Source organism: Callithrix jacchus, chromosome 6 (genome assembly GCF_049354715.1).
Source record: "Callithrix jacchus isolate 240 chromosome 6, calJac240_pri, whole genome shotgun sequence".
Taxonomy (NCBI): domain Eukaryota; kingdom Metazoa; phylum Chordata; class Mammalia; order Primates; family Cebidae; genus Callithrix; species Callithrix jacchus.
The window spans coordinates 23608150-23629627 of record NC_133507.1 but is presented as its reverse complement, the minus strand read 5'-3'; the positions used below and the strand labels follow the sequence as shown (position 1 = coordinate 23629627).

Below are 21478 nucleotides of genomic sequence, written 5' to 3'. Positions count from 1 at the left end.
CCTCAGCCTCCCTAGTAGCTGGGACTTACAGGTGTGTGACACCACACCCAACTACTTTTTGTATTTTTAGTAGATATGGGATTTCACCATGTTGACCAGGCTGGTCTTGAACTCCTGACCTCATGTGGTCCACCTGCCTCAGCCTCCCAGTGCGCTGGGATTACAGGAGTGAGCCACTGCACCTGGCCTTTCCTAGACATTTAAAAGAAAGAAAGAAAACAAAGAAAAAAAAAAAAGAAAGAAGCTTATAAAGCAAATATCATGCAGGTGTTGCCTTATAGTTATGATTCCCCTGCATAGTAGGTCACTTGGTATTGAGTGCCCACTGCTTTCAGTGACATCCAGTATATTCCTCTTGTTTATGGGTTTCAACACCTCCTATTCCAGGGGACAAACATTTGTTCTGTTCAAAACTTTGTATCTCACTCCAGTGGGGTATTCTGCCAACCCATGTTTAGGTAATTGGTATTGCACTTTATTATTACCATAAAGATATCTTCCCAACGGGAGGGAGTGTAGTTTTCATTTTCTGTGAGAACTCTTATGCAAGCAGATGTGTTTTGCTGAGAGTTGGAAGTGGGGCAAGAAACCAAACCTGGAAACCTGTTGATCCCATGGGGTGGTAAGAGATATACTTCTTGTGTTGCCACCTGCTGCCCTTGTGGTTCTGAGTTGGTTTTTGTTGTTGTTATTTTTCCCTTTAAAAATTATAAACGCAATCTATCAGCTCCCTAAAAAAGTTTTGAAAAAATAACCCAATAATAATTCCACTACTCTGCATAATCATTTTCATTTTTCTTTTAATCTTGGCTCAAATGCATGCATAGTTTTACATTGTTATAGTCTGACAATACTTTTGTATTAGCGTTTTTAAACTTGACGTTATAAGTAATTTTCCTTGTTGCTATGTAGATTTCATAATGTATGTTTGTTTGTGTTTGTTTATTTAGAGATGGAGTCTCACTCTGTAGTCGAGGCTGGAGTGCAATGGTGCTATCTTGGCTCATGGCAACCTCTGCCTCCTGAGTTCAAGCGATTCTCCTGCCTCCGTCTCTGGAGTAGCTGGGATTACAGGCAGCCACCACCAAGCCTGGCTAGTTTTTTTTATAATAGAGACAAGATTTTTACCATGTTGGCCAGGCTGGTCTCTAACTACTCCTGACTTTAAGAGATCTGCCTGTCTGGCCTTTCAAAGTGCTGGGATTACAGGCGTGAGCCACTGCGCCCAGTCCATAATGAGAATTTTTAATGACTGCATATTAGTCTATCAAGTATTGATTCTTTGGTCTTAGACATTTAAATTCTTTTTGTGTGTATATTTCTCTTTTGTGCTTTTAAAATAATGCAGTAACACATAACTTTGCATAGTTTTTGGGAATTTTTGTTCTTAGGATAAATTTCTAGAGGTGCGGTTTCTGAACCTATAGTTTGCCACTTTTCTGATTCTGTGAAGCTCAGTACTGCTTTCTAAAAGAACTGTGCCAATCTGCCTCCAGAAAGGTTTTTCAGCATCAATATGACATAAGGAACATGAAAGCCAGTAAGGCCCTGGAATGCTGAAGCAGATGCAGGATTTAAAGGGAGATGGTAAGGTTTTTCTTCTCCCTCCAACAGGTTTGAGCCAGCCAGTTTCATGTTTCATCTTAAGAGTGAGTTTTATAAGAATTTCCTAATGGAAGGTCTCTCCAGGGTCTTGTGTCTCCTCTGTTGAGGTAGTTCTGTAGCTTTGCTTCCCCAGATCATGAAGGAAATAGATGCATGAAGTTAAAATAGAATTATTATTCTATTCTTTTTATATTAAGTCAAAATAGAATTTAGGCTTTACTCAAACTGTCAGCTGGCAAATTCAATAATGGTTGGTGCTTTGTAAGTCACTCTGCTCCTCAGGTTTAATGGAGGAGCATTCACCAACTGATAACAGTTTTAGGGTAAAAAGGAATCAAGTATGTCTGCTGAACAGAGAAGAAATACCTACGGATGACATAATTTTCTAGAGTTTATTCATGAAACAGCACAAATAGCAAAGCATTTTGGATTTGATTGAACTTATGCAGCAAAAAACCCAAAGTTATGTAAAGTTAGTGAGTGATTACTAAGAGTAAATTAGCAGAGGAAGTTATAGCCAGGCTTCATGTATGAATCAGTAGTTTTCTGAAGGATGAAGTGCTGAGTGGCTTTTTTTGCTAGTACACGTGATCATGGAGGGATGATGTTCCCTGAGAAGCTGAGGGAGTATGGTAGGAGTGTACTCTTTGTGGCTACGTAACCAGCCATCAATTTCCAGGTACTGAGGTTTAAGAACTGCCAGGCAGGCTTGTTGCTATATCTCACTACTTTTTCCATCTCTGCCCCACCTCTCTAGCATTTTAGAAACCTGTTGGGGTAAAACTGAGGTGTGTGGCTTCCTGTCATAGTATGTGGGGTTCAGCATGCGTGTGCTGACTGTATGTGCCTTAGTTTGATGAGTGTATAGTGAAGATGGTCCAGTGGGACCGTGGTGGTCACTGATTCTGTTCTCTGTTTCTGTTATAGCCCTTTCCAGCATCCAGCCATGGGGGATATGAAAACCCCAGATTTTGATGACCTTCTGGCTGCCTTTGACATCCCAGACCCCACCAGCCTTGACGCCAAGGAGGCCATCCAGACACCCAGTGAGGAGAATGAGAGTCCCCTCAAGCCTCCAGGCATTTGTATGGATGAAAGTGTGTCCTTGTCTCACTCAGGATCAGCCCCTGATGTGCCGGCGGTGAGTGTCATTGTCAAGAACACCAGCCGCCAGGAGTCGTTTGAAGCGGAGAAAGACCACATTACTCCCAGCCTCCTACACAATGGATTCCGGGGTTCAGATCTGCCTCCAGATCCCCACAACTGTGGGAAATTTGATTCTACTTTTATGAATGGAGACAGTGCCAGGAGTTTCCCTGGCAAACTGGAGCCTCCCAAGTCAGAGCCATTACCCACCTTCAATCAGTTCAGTCCAATCTCCAGCCCAGAACCTGAAGATTCCATCAAAGATAACGGATTTGGGATAAAGCCCAAACACTCTGACAGTTATTTCTCATCCCCTCTTGGGTGCGGGGCTGTGGGGGGTCCAGTCCTGGAGGCTCTGGCTAAGTTTCCAGTCCCAGAGCTACATATGTTTGATCATTTTTGTAAGAAAGAACCCAAGCCAGAACCCCTGCCCTTGGAGAGCCAGCAGGAACACGAGCGAGGTGGGCAGAAGGCAGTGGAACCTCACAAAGATCTGGATGCCACTCGATTCTTTGGGGAAGCTTTGGAGTTTAACAGCAATCCTAGCAACAGTATTGGAGAGTCCAAGGGGCTTGCCCGGGAGCTTGGTACCTGCTCATCAGTCCCCCCTAGGCAGCGTCTAAAGCCAGCTCATTCCAAGCTGTCCTCTTGTGTGGCAGCTTTGGTGGCCTTGCAGGCCAAAAGAGTGGCTAGTATCACTAAGGAGGATCAGCCTGGCCACACAAAGGGTCCCTCAGGGCCCACTAGAGAGGGTTCTAAAGGTAGCCCCAAAATGCCTAAGTCACCAAAGAGTCCCCGGAGCCCTCTGGAGGCCACTAGAAAAAGTATCAAGCCATCCGACAGCCCTCGTAGCATCTGTAGTGATAGCAGCAGCAAAGGCTCACCGTCTGTGGCTGCCAGCTCCCCACCAGCAATTCCCAAAGTGAGAATCAAAACCATTAAGACATCATCAGGGGAAATCAAACGGACTGTCACAAGGATCCTGCCAGATCCTGATGATCCAAGTAAGTCCCCTGTTGGGTCACCTCTAGGGAGCGCCATTGCCGAGGCCCCAAGTGAGGTGCCAGGGGAGGAGGTGCCTGTGGAAGAGCACTTTCCTGAGGCAGGCACAAATTCAGGGAGCCCCCAGGGGGACAGGAAAGGGGACGAGAGCATGTCAAAGGCCAGTGACTCTTCATCTCCCTGCGGTAGTTCTGGGCCCCGGGTCCCAAAGGGGGCTGTCACGGGCACACAGACAGGCAAGAAGCAACAGAATACAGCACTGCAGGCCTCTACCCTGGCCCCTGCCAACCTCCTGCCCAAAGCCGTACACTTGGCCAACCTGAACCTCGTCCCCCACAGTGTTGCTGCATCAGTGACAGCCAAGTCCTCAGCGCAAAGACGGAGTCAGCCACAGCTTACGCAAATGTCGGTGCCCCTTGTCCACCAGGTGAAAAAGGCTGCCCCACTGATTGTAGAGGTCTTCAACAAGGTCCTCCACAGCTCCAATCCCGTGCCCCTCTATGCGCCAAATCTCAGCCCGCCTGCGGACAGCAGGATCCACGTGCCGGCCAGTGGGTACTGCTGCCTGGAGTGTGGAGATGCATTTGCCTTAGAGAAGAGCCTGAGCCAGCACTATGGCCGGCGGAGCGTCCACATTGAGGTACTGTGTACACTGTGCTCCAAGACGCTGCTCTTCTTCAACAAGTGCAGCCTACTGCGGCACGCCCGTGACCACAAGAGCAAGGGGCTCGTCATGCAGTGTTCCCAGCTGCTGGTGAAGCCCATCTCTGCGGACCAAATGTTTGTGTCGGCCCCTGTGAACTCCACGGCACCAGCAGCCCCAGCCCCTTCATCCTCTCCCAAACATGGCCTCACTTCGGGCAGTGCCAGCCCCCCTCCTCCAGCCTTGCCGCTCTACCCAGACCCCGTGAGGCTCATCCGGTACTCAATCAAGTGTCTTGAATGTCACAAGCAGATGCGGGACTATATGGTCCTGGCTGCACATTTCCAGAGGACAACAGAGGAGACAGAGGGGCTGGTAAGCAGACCCTCACTGATACGGGTATCGGGCCCCCGGCTTATACAGGTTCCATGACTGGGCATGGAGAGGAAAGTTTATTGATATGAGGGCAGTGGTGGAATCTTATGAGTGTTAGAAGAGGACGTCTGCCTGAATATTTAGTGCTTGGTGTTTGTTGGAAAATGTATCCTGCTCATACTAAGGTGAGACCCTAATTTAGAAAGTGTATCTATGAATGTGTCCCATGTGCCACTCAATGTCTCCTTGAAGGGTCTGTTAAGGCCCAGTATCAGGCCTGAGATAAGGGTGTACTGGATGATCTCCCTCTGGTCTCTGGCAGGTGTCAGCACAGTCTTAGCATGTGACCAAGGAACTTGGGGGCAGTGTTAGGTGAGTCACCGCCGCTGCACCTCAGTCTGCTCTAAGAACTGTCTTTTTCTTTCTTGAGATGGAATCTTGCTCTTTCTTGAGATGGAATCGCCCAGGCTGGAGTGCACTGGCAGGATCTTGGCTCACTATAACCTCCGCCTCCAGAGTTCAAGTGATTCTCCTGCCTCAGCCTCCTGAATAGCTAGGACTTCAGGCATGTGCCACCACTCCCAGCTAATTTTTGCATTTTTAGTAGAGACAGGGTTTCACCGTGTCGCCTAGGCTCGTCTTGATCTCCTGGCCTGAAGTGATCCACCCACCTCGACTTCCCAGAGTGCTGGGATTACAGGCATGAGCCACTGTGCCCAGCCAAAGAACTGTGTCTTTAAAAAGTGGTTGTTCTACCCTGCAGTGACACAGCTGTTTTTGCGGAGTCCTTTGTGGAAACTGCAGTGTGGGCAGTGGCAGGGCCAGGGTAGAAGGGAGGAAGATGGACAGGTATGTGGAGCCTGTGGCAGAGGTTTTTGGAGTCTCCTTCTTTCAACTGCGTTCTCACCACTCCAGGAAAGCAACTGTGCTTATCTGGTTGTTTACATTCTTGGTTATGCTTGATGAGATTTGTTAAAAAAAAAAAAAAGCCTTGTATGCTGGCAATACCCTTTGGCACCCTCTGTGTCTGTGTTAGCAGTTTCCCTGAAGAAGGAGGCCTCCAGAAGGTGGTTCTCTTCATGACATAGCCAAACCCACCCCTCATGGTGCTTCCCTCAGCCGGTGCTACAGAGGCCTGGGAGGAAAGCAAAACAGCTCATTTTGCTTTAGTTCAGCCAGGGGTCTGTGCATGTGTTGGTAGCTGATGAGCTTTGCATGTGTTCCCTGAGTGCCCACTGTGCATGGGCGGGGAGGTCTGTGCCAAGGAGGGGATGCCAGCAGAAGGGAGTCTCATCTCCAGGAGCTCACAGTGGCTTAGCAAGGGCAGTGATCACCACCCAAACAGCTATAATACATGGCAGACTGGTTGCACAAATGCCTGAGGGACTAAGTCATGGTGATTCCATGCATAAGGAAGATGCTGTGTGGAGGTGACATTAAAATAGGGCTTGCAAGGACAAGTTTGGAGGAGTGGGAGGGGCAAAGGTGTTCTGAATATAGGGAGCAAAGGAATGTGAGAGTGCAGAGTGGGTTTGAGGAACAGGAAGTTGTGCGTGAGGCTGGTCTTGGGAATGTTGGGGTAGGGGTAGAGGTCAGAGGTTGAATTTGGTGGGCCGGTAGGGCTTCTACAGAGGACTCACCCCACAAAGGGGCCAGGAGCTGCTATAGGATCCCACTGTAGATCCTACTCATCTCCTCCTGCTCTGTTTCAGTTTGCATTTTTCTTCTGATGCGTCAGATAGAGTGTGCTCACTCTGGGCCCCTTACTCTGGGGCTTCAGTGTTCTTACTGCCCCAGCATGGTTGAGTTGGGCTAGGTTTACTTTATCTGAGTCAAGGGACCATAAGGACCCTTGGCGGTGGAGGTCTGTTGCCTGGGCCTGGGATTTTTTCACACTGATCCTTGTGTATCTTTTTTTTTTTTTTGAGATGGAATCTTGCTTTGTTGCCTAGTGTGGAGTGCAGTGGTGCAGTCTTAGCTCACTGCAACTTCTGCCTCTTGGGTTCAAGTGATTCTCCTGCCTCAGCCTCCCAAGCAGCTGGGTGCACCACCACACCTGGCTAAATTTTGTATTTTTAATAGAGACAGGGTTTTGAACCCAGGCTGGTTTTGAACTTCTGACCTCAAGTGATCCACCTGCCTTGGCCTCCCAAAGTGCTGGGATTACAGGTGTGAGCCACTGCGCTTGGCCTCCTTATGCATCTTTTAAAATTGGAGTAGGCAGAGGTCTGGGTGTAGGATCCAGGCTGGCATGGCCCCTTCTCATCCTACATCCTGTCTGTGTCATTCTGCCCTAGTGGGAGCTGGAGAGCACCCCCAGAAAGGAAGGGAAGGAGTGTGCAGAAGGCTGTTGGGCCTCTCTCAGCTAGCTCCAAATCCCTCACAAAGTCTCATGCCATGCTATGTGGCTTCTGAGTCTGAGGGAAAGCCCTGAGCTCTGGGATTAAAAACTAGGCTTGGTGGTTGCGAGGCTTGGGTTTTCCACAGGACAGTATCTAGCTTCAGCCCATGTGTCCAGGGCAGAGGGTAGACAGATAGATTGGGCTCCATACCGCAGCAGGGACTGCGGGAACAGCATGGGTTTGGGCTTTCCATCTTTTTCCTGGGAGTCTGTCCCTAAACAGAGCATGCCTCCCTCTGCAGTGACCAAGGGAGTCTTTCATCCTTCTTGCTTTCCAAGCCACTTTGTTGGGGAAGGATGTCAGCACAGATGGGTATTGTCATTCCACCCAACACAGTAACAATCCCTTAATATTACCTACTACAAGTTCACGTTCAGATTTTTCCAATTACATCAAAAAATGTCTTTTTACAGTTGGGATTATTTTGAGTCAGGATCTGAACATGGGGCTACACATCACATTTGTTTATAGCTCAGTCTGGAAGAGTACCTCTTCCCACTGCATCCTAGTGGGCACCACCTTTTCATGCCATTGACTTGTTGAAGAAACTGGGTCGTGTGTTCTGAGTATTTTCCAGAGCAATTCTGGGTTTGACTGATTACTTCCTGAGTTTTCCAGAACTACTTTGAGTTTTACTGATTACTTCCTCATGCAGTTAATTTTTTCCCCCATATCCCATATATTTTTCTGTAGACTGGAAGTTAGCAATAAAGACTTGATTAGATTCAGGTCATTTTTGATGGAGGTGGGGGTGGAGGGTGCTCATTCTTCCTGTTTCATGACTTAAGGAGGCACAAAGCACCTGATTGTCTCACTTTTAATGATGCTGAATTGATGAGAGTGGATTTAGGTGATGATATTTTGATCCCTTCATTGTAAAGCCCCCCACCTTTTACCTAATTATTCATCAGCAATCACTGCTTGAGTCTAATTTTATTGAGTTTCAAAGGATATTTTTCTAATTCTATTGTTTCTTTCTAAAGTATCTTTCTTGCTTCCATGAGGGCTATTTGGTTACTCTCAAAAAGAGTTTATGTTGGAAATTGGGATAATTAATTTGTTCCTTTTATTTACAGTTCTCAGAGTTGTGAGTTGATACCCTGACAATCTCAATTGGTGTTCTAAGAGTCCCTCTTCTATTTTATTAAAAATTGTGGTAAATTACATGTAATATAAAATTTCCCATTACAATATTTTGATGTGTGTACAGTTCAGTAATGTTAACGTTAAGTATGTTCTCATTGTTGTAAAACCAGTCTCCAGAACTCTTCATGTTACAAAACTGAAACCCTGTACTCATTTAAACAAACAAACAAACAAACAAACAAACAAACAAACAAACAAAAAACAGGTCCCCATTTCTCTTCCTTCACCCAAGCCCTGGCAAACACCCTTGTGTTTTTGTCTCTAGGAGTTTGAATATTCCAGGTATCTCATACAAGTGGAATCACACAGCATTTGTCTTTTTGTGACTGGCTTTTCCATTTAGCATGTCCTCAAGGTTCATCTATGTTGTAGCATGTGTCCAGATTTCCTTCTTTTCTGGCCAGGCGCAGTGGCTCACACCTGTAAGCCCAGCACTTTGGGAGACTAAGGTGGGTGGATAATTTATTTGAGGTCAGGAGTTCGAGACCAGCCTCGCCAACATGGTGAAACCCTATCTCTACTAAAAAAAAAATTAGCTGGGTGGTAGTGGTATGTGCCTGTAATCCCAGCTACTCGGGAGGCTGAGGCAAGAGAATCACTTGAGCCTGGGAGGTGGAGGTTGTGGAGGGCCGCAATTGTGCCACTGTGCTCCAGTCTGGGTGACAGACTGAGATCCCATCTAAAAAAAAAAAAATTCTTTTTTAAGGCTGAATAGTATTCCATTGTGTGTATATACCACATTTTGTTTATCTTTTCATCCATTGATAGTTACTTAAGTTATTTAAATGTCTTAGCTATTATGAATAATGTTGCTATGAACATGGGCTCAAAAATATATCTCTTTGAGACCTTGCTTTTAAGTCTTTTGGGTGCACACCCAGACGTAGCATTGCTGGATCATATGATACTTCTATGTTTAGCTTTTTGAGATACCACTGTACTGTTTTTCACATTGGATGCACCATTTTATATTCCTACCAACAGTACGCAAGTGTGCCAGCTTTCTCTACATCCTCACCAGCACTTATTTTCTGTTCTTTCAAATAGTAGCCATTTGCTGAGCATGGTGGCTTATGCCTGCAATCCCAGCACTTTGGGAGGCCAAGGCGGGTGGGCAGACCATGAGGTTAGGAGTTTAAGACCAGCAGCCTGGTCAACATGGTGAAACCCCTATGTCTACTAAAAATGCAAAAAATTAGCCCAATGCGGTGGCACACACCTGTAATCCCAGCTACTCTGGAGGCTGAGGCAGGACAATCACTTGAATCCAGGAAGTGGAGGTTGTGGTGAGCACAGATCACGCCACTGCACTCCAGCCTGGGCGACAGAACAATACTGTGCCTCCAAAAAGAAAAATAGTAGCCATCATAGTGGGTTTGAGGTGACCTCCTCTATTGGTTTGGGTGTTGTAACGGCTCGTTGATTTTTATATATTCAGTGTGTTTACATATTCAGTCATTCTTTTTGATGCTCATGTTACACATCTTTGGTCAGTGGCAGCCCCTTCGAGCTGACTTCTGTGTCCCTCTAGGCGGCACCTCTGACTCCACATCATTGTCCCCCTCTGTGAGTAGGATAGGTGTCCCCTTTACTAAGAAGTTAAGAAGGGCCTCTTCATCATGTAGGCATCAGCTAAGTCTTTTACATTTTCCCTGTGGGCTGGCTGCTTGTCAGAGCTCTGCCCATCAGAGCTTCAATGAGTCCACTTGTAGGACTTGTACTTCCCCTGGTTTTCTCCTGAGGCTGAGAACAAAGGAGCTGCTACCTAATCTACCCTGTCCACGGGTATATTTGCTTAGCTGTGGCTCAGGGAACACCCCCGCCCCCATCTGCCTCTGCAACTCTCCCACTCCCAAGAGTGGGCAAACAGGGCTAGAGCAATGGAAACTGGCAAGACCACTCAGTCAGTCTATATTGAGAGCCTTCTGAATACCAGTTAGGGTGGTCTCAGATCCACTTTGGAAGTCACTGAATCACCTAACTAGAGGTGTTGAGCAGGTCTCCACCAGGCGATTGTTGTGGGTGGATGGCAAGAACTGCCTCTACTGAGCTATGACAGAGACCCTGGTGAGTTTGGCAGTGCAGTGAGGTCTTAGAATTCAAGAAGTGCTTTAGGCCTCTGCAAAGGAAAAGCTAGTCCTGCTAAGCCAGAGGAAAGAAACACAGTCCTAGGGGAAGAACTGATCTTTGAGAGAATAGGTGATTAATAAGGTGTCAGACAAGGTTTGCTTGGGTATCAGTATCAACACTCAAAATGAGGTCTAGGGATGTCAGAAGGGTCTAGGAGAGTTGGAAGAGAGAGTAGTTGGGGGAAGGGGCTATTCTGACCCAGATACTGGAAAGCCAGACACCCCTGATTGGAGAACCACAGGCCTGTGGCCTCTGCATGATCTGCTTTCTTGGTGTTCTTTCCTAGACCTGCCAGGTATGCCAGATGCTGCTGCCCAACCAGTGCAGTTTCTGTGCCCACCAGCGGATTCATGCACACAAGTCCCCCTACTGCTGCCCGGAGTGTGGGGTCCTCTGCCGCTCTGCCTACTTCCAGACACATGTAAAGGAGAATTGCCTGCACTATGCCCGCAAGGTGGGCTACAGGTGGGTGCTGCCTGGCTTGCTGTCCTGGTATTGCCCAATGGCTCGTCCTTTTCCTAAGCCAGAACTCATTTCAGATAGTTTTGGTTTTAAGAGGCCTGGGTTCTAGTCCAATAGGACAAAAGCATTGGATGGTATGTGGATAGACATTTTTTATTTGGTAGCAGACAGAAAGAGAAGAGTAAGGAGTTTAAAAAACTTAAGTATTAAAAAAAATAGCTCTGAAGTTTTGGGGAGACTAGAATGCATATAATACTTTGTCTATTTGGTTTAAAAAAGTTTATAAGTTTAATTTGCTCACAAAGTTATCATGTTTGGCACATTAAATGTAAAGTACTGTTTCAATAATGAATGTACTAATTACAGTACTTGGAAATGTTTGCAGGTTTTAACAAACAGGGCTACAAGATGCCAAACTCAAAGGGCTTTAGTGTCTTTCTTTTTGTTAATTTTTGTCAGTTTGTGGCAAAATAACCAAAATCTGAGAGTAGAAAAAAGGATCAGCGTCATCGTAAAACCAAGAAAACTCTTATTTTAAATGGAATCTCCTCCATTGTGTCAAACACACACAGCAAGACATCATTTTCAGGAAAAAGATTGAAGTGAGGGAGAAAACTTCCCTCTAGAGCTCATTGTTTTCTGCTCTTGTTTCTGTAACTTGTTTTCTGCTCTTTGGCATTAAATTTTTTTGTGTTTTAGTTTGTTTGACTTTTTTGTGTGTACTTATTATTGTCTTTAGCGTTGTGTTAAGACACTCAGGGTAAAATGTTGATTGAGACACAGCCCTTGCCCTGGTAGGTTACAAGACATAAGAATGTAAGTAATTGTAACTCAGAGTGCTAAGTCCCACAATAGAGAAATAGTCAGGAAAGCTTCCTAGAGGAGATATTAGGAGATTTTCAGACAAAAGACGGGGAAAGCATACCTGGCAAGGGCCTGAGCAGGAATACCAGCATACAGATAAGGGGTGTCAGGAATGATGATTTGATTGTATAGAAGAATGTCAGGATGAATTGTGGGAGTGGGGAGGAATGAATCTAGGGAGTTGGCAGAGTCAGGTCACGCAAGACCTTGTATTTTTTGGTAGACATTTGGACTTTATCCAGTGGACAGAAAGATTTGCAGCAGGGGAGTGATTCGGCTAGTATGTTTTAGAAAGATCATTCTGGGAAGTGAACACATATATTAGTGAGAGGAGAGACTGGAGACTTCTTGAAAGGCAAGTATGATGGTCCAGATGAGATGCTGAGGGCTTCACTGAAGGAATGGTCGTGGGAGTGGAGAGAAGCTAGATTTGAGAGGGGTTTAGGAAGAAACATGAAGATTTGATAATAGCTTTTATATGGAATGAGGGATGAGGAGTTTGAAAGATTTGTAGCAGGATAGTAATCTCGCTAGTGTGTTTTAGAAAGATCATTCTGGGAAGTTACACAAACACACACACACACACATTTTTTGTTAACACGTATATTAAAGCTTTGCAGTGACTCTCAGATTTTTGTCTTGGGGTAAACATTTTATTTTCATATATTTTTTGAGACCAGGTCTCACTGTCACCCAGGCTGGAGGGCAGTAGTGTGAATGTGGCTCACTGCAGCCTTGACCTCCTGAGCTCAGGTGATCCTCCCATCTCAACCTCCCAGGTAGCTGGGGCTACAAGTGTGCACCACAATGCCTGGCTAACTTTTTGTATTTTTTGTAGAGACAGAGTTTCATCATGTTGCCCAGGCCAATCACAAAAATCGTGAGCTCAAGCGATCCTTCCACCTCAACTCCCCAAAGTGTTGGGATTACAGGAATGAGCCACTGCGCCTGGCTGGTGTAAACATTTAAAAATGTAGACTGATTTCTTTTTCATCTTATGGAGGATGAAGTATCTAAAGTACATTAAAAACAAGACAAACCTAAGACAGGATTATACAACGCACTTACCACCGTGTTGCCGAAGAGCATTGCCTGGCAGCATCCCAACTGCATTTTAAACCAAACATCTGAATATGTGTTTTTACAGTATCCTGTAACATTTAAAAATATCTTTCTAACCTTGATTTAAGTGCTTCTTGTTCCAAGATCAAATCCAATCCAGTAGTAATACAATCAACACTTACATATTTATCTTTGAATCTTGAATCCAATAATTTTTTTTTTTTTTTTTTGAGACGACATCTTGCATTGTCACCCAGGCTGGAATTCAGTGGCACCATTTTGGCTCACTGCAATCTCTGCCTCTCAGGTTTAAGCAATTCTCCTGTCTCAGCCTCCTGAGTAGCTGGGATTATAGGCATGTGCCACCACGCCTGGCTAATTTTTGTGTATTTAGTAGAGATGGTGTTTCACCATGTTGGCCAGGCTGGTCTCAAACTCCTGACCTCAGGTGACCCACCTGCCTCAGCCTTCCAAAGTGCTGGGTGAGCCATCATGCCTGGCCCAAGAAATTTTAAATTATATGGATGGATTAATACCATTTTTTTGTTTTTAATTACATAGTTTCTTATGTACAAGTAAAAAGAAATGTAGGCCGGGCGCGGTGGCTCAAGCCTGTAATCCCAGCACTTTGGGAGGCCGAGGCGGGTGGATCACGAGGTCAAGAGATCGAGACCATCCTGGTCAACATGGCGAAACCCCGTCTCTACTAAAAATACAAAAAATTAGCTGGGCATGGTGGTGCATGCCTGTAATCCCAGCTACTCAGGAGGCTGAGACAGGAGAATTGCCTGAACGCAGGAGGCGGAGGTTGCGGTGAGCCGAGATCGCGCCATTGCACTCCAGCCTGGGTAACAAGAGCGAAACTCCATCTCAAAAAAAAAAAAAGAAATGTAATGTCTCGGAAGTAATTCAGTTTATCAAATCTTTTTGTAAGGAATGCCAGACCAAATGTATTGTGATTCATTGAGAGGGATTACTGAAGATAGTGATGTTAAAATTTTCAGTGATGTGCGGTTGGAGTCAGAAGATGTACACACCATTACAGTGTTAATTACAGAGTTGTGCAGTCACTACAAACAATTTTAGAATATTTTACTATCAGGAAGAAACCTCATATCCACCACTTCTTTCATCCCCCTACCCCTAGGCAATCACTAATTTACTTTCTGTCTCATAGCTCTTCTGGATATGTCATATAAATGGAATTATGTAATATTCTTAGCATAATCTCTGCAGGTTCATCCATATTGTAGCATATGTCAGTATTTCATTTCTTATTATGGCTGAATGAGATTCCATTGTGGGAATATACCATGTTTTGTTTATTCATTTGTCAGCTAATGGACATTTAGGTTTGGTTCCACCTTTTGGCTATCATGAATAATGAATAATATCATTAATAACGCTGCTAAAGAACATTCATGTACAAGTTATCATGTGGACATGTTTTCAGTTGCTTTGGATACCTAGGAGTAAAATAGCTGGGTCAAATAGTAACTCTATAGGTAGGAGAACATCACACGCTAGGGCCTGTTGCGGGGTGGGGGGGCTAGAGGAGGGATAGCATTAGGAGAAATACCTAAGGTAGATGATGGGTTGATGGGTGCAGCAAACTACTATGGCATGTGTATGCCTATGTAACAAACCTGCACATTCTGCACATGTATCCCAGAGCTTAAAGTATAATTTAAAAAAAAGAAAAAAAATAGTAACTCTATGTTTAACTTTTTGAGAAACTGTCAGACTATTTTCCAAAGTGACTGTACCATTTTTACATCCCCACCAGCAGTGTTTGAAGGTTTTGATTTCTCTTCATCCTTGCCAACACTTGTTATAGTCTGACTTTTTTATTGTAACCATTCTTGTGGGTGGGAAGTGGTATCTTGTTTCCCTGATGGTTAATGGTGTTGATTGTGTGCTTATTGGACCCCATCTTCTTTGGAGAAATGTCTATTCAGATCATTTGCCCAATTCTGAATTGGGTTACTTGACATCTTATAATTGAGTTGTAAGTTTTTTATATCTTCTGAATACAAGTTCTTTGTCAGATTTGCAAATATTTTCTCCCATTTTGTGGATATTTTTTAAAAATAAATTCTCAAGATACCTATATTCCATTTTATTGAACTCTATTACAGAGTTTTACAATATTTTTATGGTTTGTATTACTTTTGCTTTTACTTGAAGATAATGTAAAAAGTCCATATATGGTTATATAATATATAAATATATATAAAATTTCTATGTATTTTATGTAAAATATGCATACACATATATATTTCCAAAGTTTATAAATTGTTCTGTTCTTTGTTAATAATGTGGAGAGTGGTCAGTGATTGGTAAGGAAGTTAGTTTAGACTGTTTTAATGTTATTTTCTTATTTGTGATTATTAACAAAGTTAAATACTTTATTGCTTATTATCTTTTCTAAAACTGCATATTTCACAACATGTGATTCTATAATTGTCTATTTTCTCTTAAAAAACTGTGGTCAAGTGTGGTGTCATGCGGTTGGCACTCTTTCTGCATACCTTCTCATCAACTGGTAAACCCCATTGGATTGAGTCCTTCATTGAGGGTACTTTGCACGTGTTCTTACTTTCAATGAGGTTTCTCAAAGAATGTCTACCAGATACATAGAAGGAATTTTCAGTAGCATCTGGGAGGAGCATATTTCTATTGTTTCTGCAGGAGTGTGGTCACACAGCACAAATAAAGCCACTTAAGACATTCTTTACTCATATCCGGTGGACTTGGCTACTTTGGATGAATATAGAAATACGTGCATTTTTTTCTCTTCATAATACTTTATGGTGTGGAAGTACTTCTGTGTGCTAGAAGTTGGTTTCACTCTTGTTTAGCAGGAGAGAAAGGAAAGTAAGTAGCTTGTATGGAAACCTTAATTTAAAGCATATACAAATTTAGCAATGAATGCTCTGTGGAGTTCATTCTAGTTCTGTGGGCTGCTCATGATTGCTAATTAAATTTTCCTTCCCTCCCCTCGCCTTCTTTTTTTTTTTCTTTTTGAGATGGAGTCTCACTCTGTTACCCAAGCTGGAGTGCAGTAGTGCAATCCCGGCTAACTACAACCTCTGCCTCCTGGGGTCAAGTCATTCTCCTGCCTCAGCTTCCCGAGTAGCTGGGATTACAGGCACATGCCACCATGCCCGGCTAATTTTTTTATTTTTAGTAGAGACAGGGTTTCCCCATGCTGGCCTCGAACTCCTGACCTTGTGATCCACCCATCTCAGCCTCCCAAAGTACTGGTATTAGAGGCATGAGCCACCATGCCTGGCTGCTAATTAAATTTTTGAAGGTGATTTTCTATCCCTCCCCTCCAATACACACAAGGAAGAAAAAAGATTGTTCAGGATTCTGTGGTGATTTATGTGGACTGTGAAAATGTATTATGCCTGTAATCCCAGCAGTTTGGGAGGCCGAAGCTGGTGGATCACCTGAGGTCAGGAGTTGAAGACCAGCATGGCTAACGTGGTGAAACCCTGTCTCTACTAAAAATACAAAAGTAAGCTAGGTTTGGTGACACATGCTTGTAACCCCAGCTACTTGGGAGGCTGAGACAGGAGAATCACTTGAATCCGGGAGGCGGAGGTTGCAGTGAGCCAAGATTGTGCCACTGTACTCCAGCCTGGGTGACAGAGTAAGACTCTGTCTCAAAAAAAAAAAAAATGTATTAGTGTAGTAAAATATGAAGGGTAACATTCAGGAGTCAAAGAATTCTTAAATGAAGGCATGCCCTTTATTTTAGCGAAGTAACTGCCTATCTTTAGTGCCTATGGGGATGCCAGTATTATGAGACCAGGTAATATTGCAACAAAAGGAAGATAAGAAGGAATAGCAAAGAGGGGAAAGGTGTTTTCTCATGTAGGGGAGACCTGTGTGAGTTTATAGGCAGGAAGAAACACTGAACACAGGAGAGGGACTAGGAATCTTATGGATGCAGCTTGGCATGGAAGATCGTATTATTCTCCAATATTGAAAAAAGGAAAAGCAGTATTTATAGAGAGATATTGTGAAGTCGAAACAGGTTCCATATGGCCTCGATTTCGGAAAAAAATGGCTTAAGACATTCTTTATCTTATTTATGTATTGTAAAAAAAAAATCCACAAAACAAAACTCAGAAAATACAAATTGGTAGGGAGAAAAGAAATGAAAAATTATCCATAGTTTCACCAAGGAGACATCACAGCACTTTTGAGCTGCGTGGAACAGTATAGGACCAGCCATGTGTAGCTACTAGGTACTGGAAATGTGGCCAGTGCAACTAAGGAACTGAATTTTTATTTTATTTTATTAATTTAAATAGCCACATGAACAGTGGAGCTTTTGTTTTGTTTTGTTTTCCCTCTAGGAGACAGATTCTCACTCTTTCGCCCAGCCTGGAATGCAGTGGCACAATCTTGGCTCACTGCAGCCTCTGCCTCCTGGGTTCAAGTGATTCTCCTGCCTCAGCCACCTGAGTAGCTGGGATTACAGGCACACACCACCACGTCCAGCTAATTTTTGTATTTTTAGTAGAGACAGGTTTTCGCCATGTCGGCCGTGTCTGGTCTTGAACTCCTGGCTTTGTGTGATCCATCCCCCTCGGCCTTCCCAGGTGCTGGGATTATAGGCGTGAGCCACTATGCCTGGCCCAGTGGAGTTACTGACCATTCCTTATCACAGCAAGTTCCACTGGACAACACTACTCTAGAGTATTTCTTCCTTGGCTTTAAGAGTGTTTCAATGTAGTTGTTGTTTTGGTGAGCATAGCAGTGCCTGACTGTATGTTTTGTTAAGTGGCCATCCCTGCTTGCTCGTACCAGCCTGTGGGAAGGCATGGGCTTTGCGCAGCCTCCTTCTGAAATTCTTGGACTTCAGCAGTTGTTTCACACTTAAATATGCCATTATGGAACCATTTTCTTCCCTCTCCACTTCCACCAACTTCTCTTCGGTAGGCTAGATTTTCAGTTTGCAGAATATCCTCTGGCTAGTGCAGGGAGGGTTGGGGTATCTCCCTTCTTTATAAGGCATGATCTGGGCTTGGGGGCCACTGTGCGGCCACATTATCCGAGACTGTAGCAAGCAGACCCTCAGGATGTATTTGTGGAGGGTGGAAGTCTGAGTGATTGCGGGAGGGAGAAGGTGCCTGGATAGCTCTGTTTCTGTTCTCCATCCCTCTTGCAGTACCACCTCTGGGTCTAGTACTCCCTCGACTCCACCCACACCACCCCACCTTTTTGTCTAGGTGCATCCACTGTGGTGTCGTCCACCTGACCTTGGCCTTGCTGAAAAGCCACATCCAGGAGCGACACTGCCAGGTTTTCCACAAATGTGCATTCTGCCCCATGGCCTTCAAGACTGCCAGCAGTACCGCGGACCACAGTGCCACCCAGCACCCCATGCAGCCCCACAGACCCTCCCAGTGAGTGCAGCTCCAGGGCCAGCAGGCCCTGTGGGGCAGAGAGGAGCCTGGGTGCTGTAAGGGGTGGCATAGGAATGGGTCAGGGAGCTGGGATTAGGGCAGAGATGCCTGGGATCATACTAAGGATGTCCTGAGGCAGGGGAGCATCCACATTGGCTCAGGGTAGTGCTTTCCCAAACTTTCCCAAACCCTGGTTCAGAGAGAGCAGAGGTGGGTGGAGGGGCTGTGTGGCTCTGCCAGCAGAGCCTTGGCCATCTCATTCCCTGGGGCTTGTATCCTCAGGCTCATTTATAAGTGCTCCTGTGAAATGGTCTTCAACAAGAAGAGGCACATTCAGCAGCATTTTTACCAGAATGTCAGCAAGACGCAGGTGGGCGTCTTTAAGTGCCCTGAGTGCCCACTCTTGTTTGTGCAGAAGACGGAGTTGATGCAACATGTCAAGGTGGGATGCCTTGGGGGAGGATGCTGGGGAGGAGGGCACATGCCTTGGCCTGGGGGTCTGACTCTGTGCATCTTTCCCCTTGCCCAGTTAGTAATCGCTCTCCTCATCCCCAGAGCACCCACGGTGTTCCCCGAAATGTGGACGAGCTGTCAAGCCTCCAGTCTTCAGCGGACTCATCCTCAAGCCGCTCTGGCCCTCGAGTTCCCACCGAGCCCCCAGCCACTAGTGTGGCTGCTCGGAGCAGCTCCCAGCCTTCTGGCCGCTGGGGTAGGCCTGAAGCCCATCGCAGGGTGGAAGCCAGGCCGCGGCTGAGGAACACTGGTTGGACCTGTCAGGAGTGCCAGGAGTGGGTTCCAGATCGGGAGAGCTATGTGTCCCACATGAAAAAGAGCCATGGTCGGGTAAGTGCGGCCACACAGTCACAATGTAGAGCCCAGTCCTCTGGACTTCTTTCTGTAAGTCAGAAACCCTAGGGTTCCTGGTGCTTTGGGCTGGGTGGGTACCACAGATCTTGAGGTCTTTGGGGGTATCCTCCTTTCTGCCCATGGCATCTGAGAAGAAAGATGTATCCAGAACTATTTTAAGCTCTGATGTTTTGTGTGTTGCCACCTCCTTCCCTAGACATTGAAGCGGTACCCGTGCCGGCAGTGTGAACAGTCCTTCCACACCCCCAACAGCCTGCGCAAACATATCCGCAACAACCATGACACAGTAAAGAAGGTCTACACCTGCGGGTGAGTCCCTGGGATGATAGTGAGGGGCCTGAGGTTCAGAAGACTCTGTCCATGGCACCACGGGGGTTTTTCTCTGCTGCAGGATCAGGTGTCTAAGACAAGAGACAAGTGAGTTTCCAACGGGAAGAAACGGGCTAAGTGAGAAATCAGGGGCAGGTCAGAAACCAGCTTCCAGAACCTGGTAGCTCCTGAGCCCTCCCCGCTTACTCTAGCCTGGGGCTTCATAGCTTCTCAGTCACAAAGCACCCTGAGGTTTAAGAGGAGGAGTGGTGATGTGACCGTGTACCTCTGAGGCCGAGAGGCTTCTACACCATCTGCTGGTGCCTTGGAGTGTACCCGGCCCTTTCACTCTGACTGCTAGCCTAGCACTTGGGTCTCTGGGCAGTGACATAGGGAGTGTCCAGTCAGACTGTGGCTGAGGGCCATGTGTCAAGAGTGCAAGTATTCTGATGTGCTATTGTCTGCCACCTTGGCTGGCCTCTGGCTGGATCCCTCTGGGGAGCACCCAGCACCAGCCAGCCCAGGAGTCTGCTCCAGACTCCCTCCCCTTCCTGACTGTGGTGTGAACAGCACTGAGGGAGCCTGTGGGCCGGACTCTTACTTGACCTTTCTGCTGTGCTTCTGCAGGTACTGCACAGAGGACAGCCCCAGCTTTCCTCGGCCCTCCCTCCTGGAGAGCCACATCAGCCTTATGCATGGCATCAGAAACCCTGATTTGAGCCAGACGTCCAAAGTCAAACCTCCGGGTAGACATTCCCCTCAGGTGAGTGTGGGCTCCCTGCCTGCCGGAGCTGGCTGCTCAGTGAGGCTTGGAGCTGGAAGGGCATTAGGAAGGCTGCTGTTGTGGCCACGGAGCAGAGTGACAGCTTCCCTCAGTGTGGGTCACTCTCTAGTCCTGTGTGACCCGCCTGGGCACTGGACTCAAGTAGAGGATAAGGACAAAGACCCATAAGGTGGCCTGTCAGCCTTTTGTTACTGTTGCCTCCCTGTCACCATGGCCTCCTCCGTAGGTGCGTGCTCTGTGGACATTGGAGCATTTTCACATACACCATTCTCTTTCTGTGTCACAGCAGTCCTGAGGCAGTAGCACGCAGGACTGCCTTGTCAGATGAGGATAATGATGTTTGGCTAACTTACCTCCCAACCTTCTCACTAGTTACAGGAAGAGCCAGGCCTAGAACCTGCCATCCTGGTTCCTTGCCCTGTGATCTCATCCTGGTTCCATGCCCTGTTCCGATTTCTGGAGCAGCCTGGTTTTTCTTCCTCACTGCAGCCTCTTTCCATATCATGGTAGGGGGCTGTTCCACAGAGGGGTCAGGTATGTCTGGGAAGCCCTAAGAGCTGCCTGGAATTTCAGGGCATTCTCAAAGCTTTCTTCCCTATTCAGATGGTGTCAGTGGTTGGCAAAGGCCCTTTCCTGCATAGTAGCTGGGGATATTGATTGATTTTTTTTTTTGGTAACACCTGTCCAATTGTAAAATGCACATCCTCCCTTCCCCTAGAATGCACATACCCTTTGGCCCAACAACTGCACTTGTAGGATTTATCTATTAGAGAACTTTTGCCTTGGGCATAAAGAAGTCTGCTCAAGGATGTTTGCTGCAGCACTCTGTGCAGTAACACAGATGGAACTCAGCTAAGTATCTGCCATGGGGCACTTCTCATCTCCGCAGTGGCTTAGTGTGCTGCCTTTAGAAGAATGAAGCCTCTGCATGTTCTCCCATGGAGACACACTCTAATACATGTTGTTAAGTGAAAAGCAGGGTGAAGAAAAGCATGCATCTCCTGGGTGTGGTGGCTCATGCCTCTAGTCCCATCACTTGAGAGGCCAAAGTAGAAGGATCACTTGAGCCCAGGAGTTTGAGACCAGCCCGGGCAACGTAGGGAGACTCCGTCTCTACAATACATAAGTAAATAAATTTGCTGGTTGAGGTGGCGTGCACCTATAGTTCCATCTACTCAGGAGGCTGAGGTGGAAGGATCGTTTAAGCCCTGAGGTTGAGACTGCAGTGAGCTGTGGTGACGCCACTGCACTCTAGCCT

At 46.0% G+C, this 21478-nt stretch overlaps 1 protein-coding gene across 6 annotated transcripts in view; it reads left to right on the top strand.

Moving 5' to 3' along the window:
- The window catches only part of ZNF592 (zinc finger protein 592), a 52402-nt gene that overhangs the window by 28892 nt on the left and 2032 nt on the right, over positions 1 to 21478 (top strand). For all 6 annotated transcript variants that reach the window (XM_035303918.3, XM_008998461.5, XM_078326865.1 and 3 more), the window contains 7 exons: positions 2533 to 4771; positions 10736 to 10914; positions 18084 to 18260; positions 18543 to 18702; positions 18816 to 19103; positions 19324 to 19436; positions 20064 to 20199. In XM_035303918.3, the coding sequence (XP_035159809.1) occupies positions 2552 to 4771; positions 10736 to 10914; positions 18084 to 18260; positions 18543 to 18702; positions 18816 to 19103; positions 19324 to 19436; positions 20064 to 20199 (3273 nt within the window). In that variant the 5' untranslated portion in view covers positions 2533 to 2551. The remainder of the gene's footprint in view (positions 1 to 2532; positions 4772 to 10735; positions 10915 to 18083; positions 18261 to 18542; positions 18703 to 18815; positions 19104 to 19323; positions 19437 to 20063; positions 20200 to 21478) is intronic.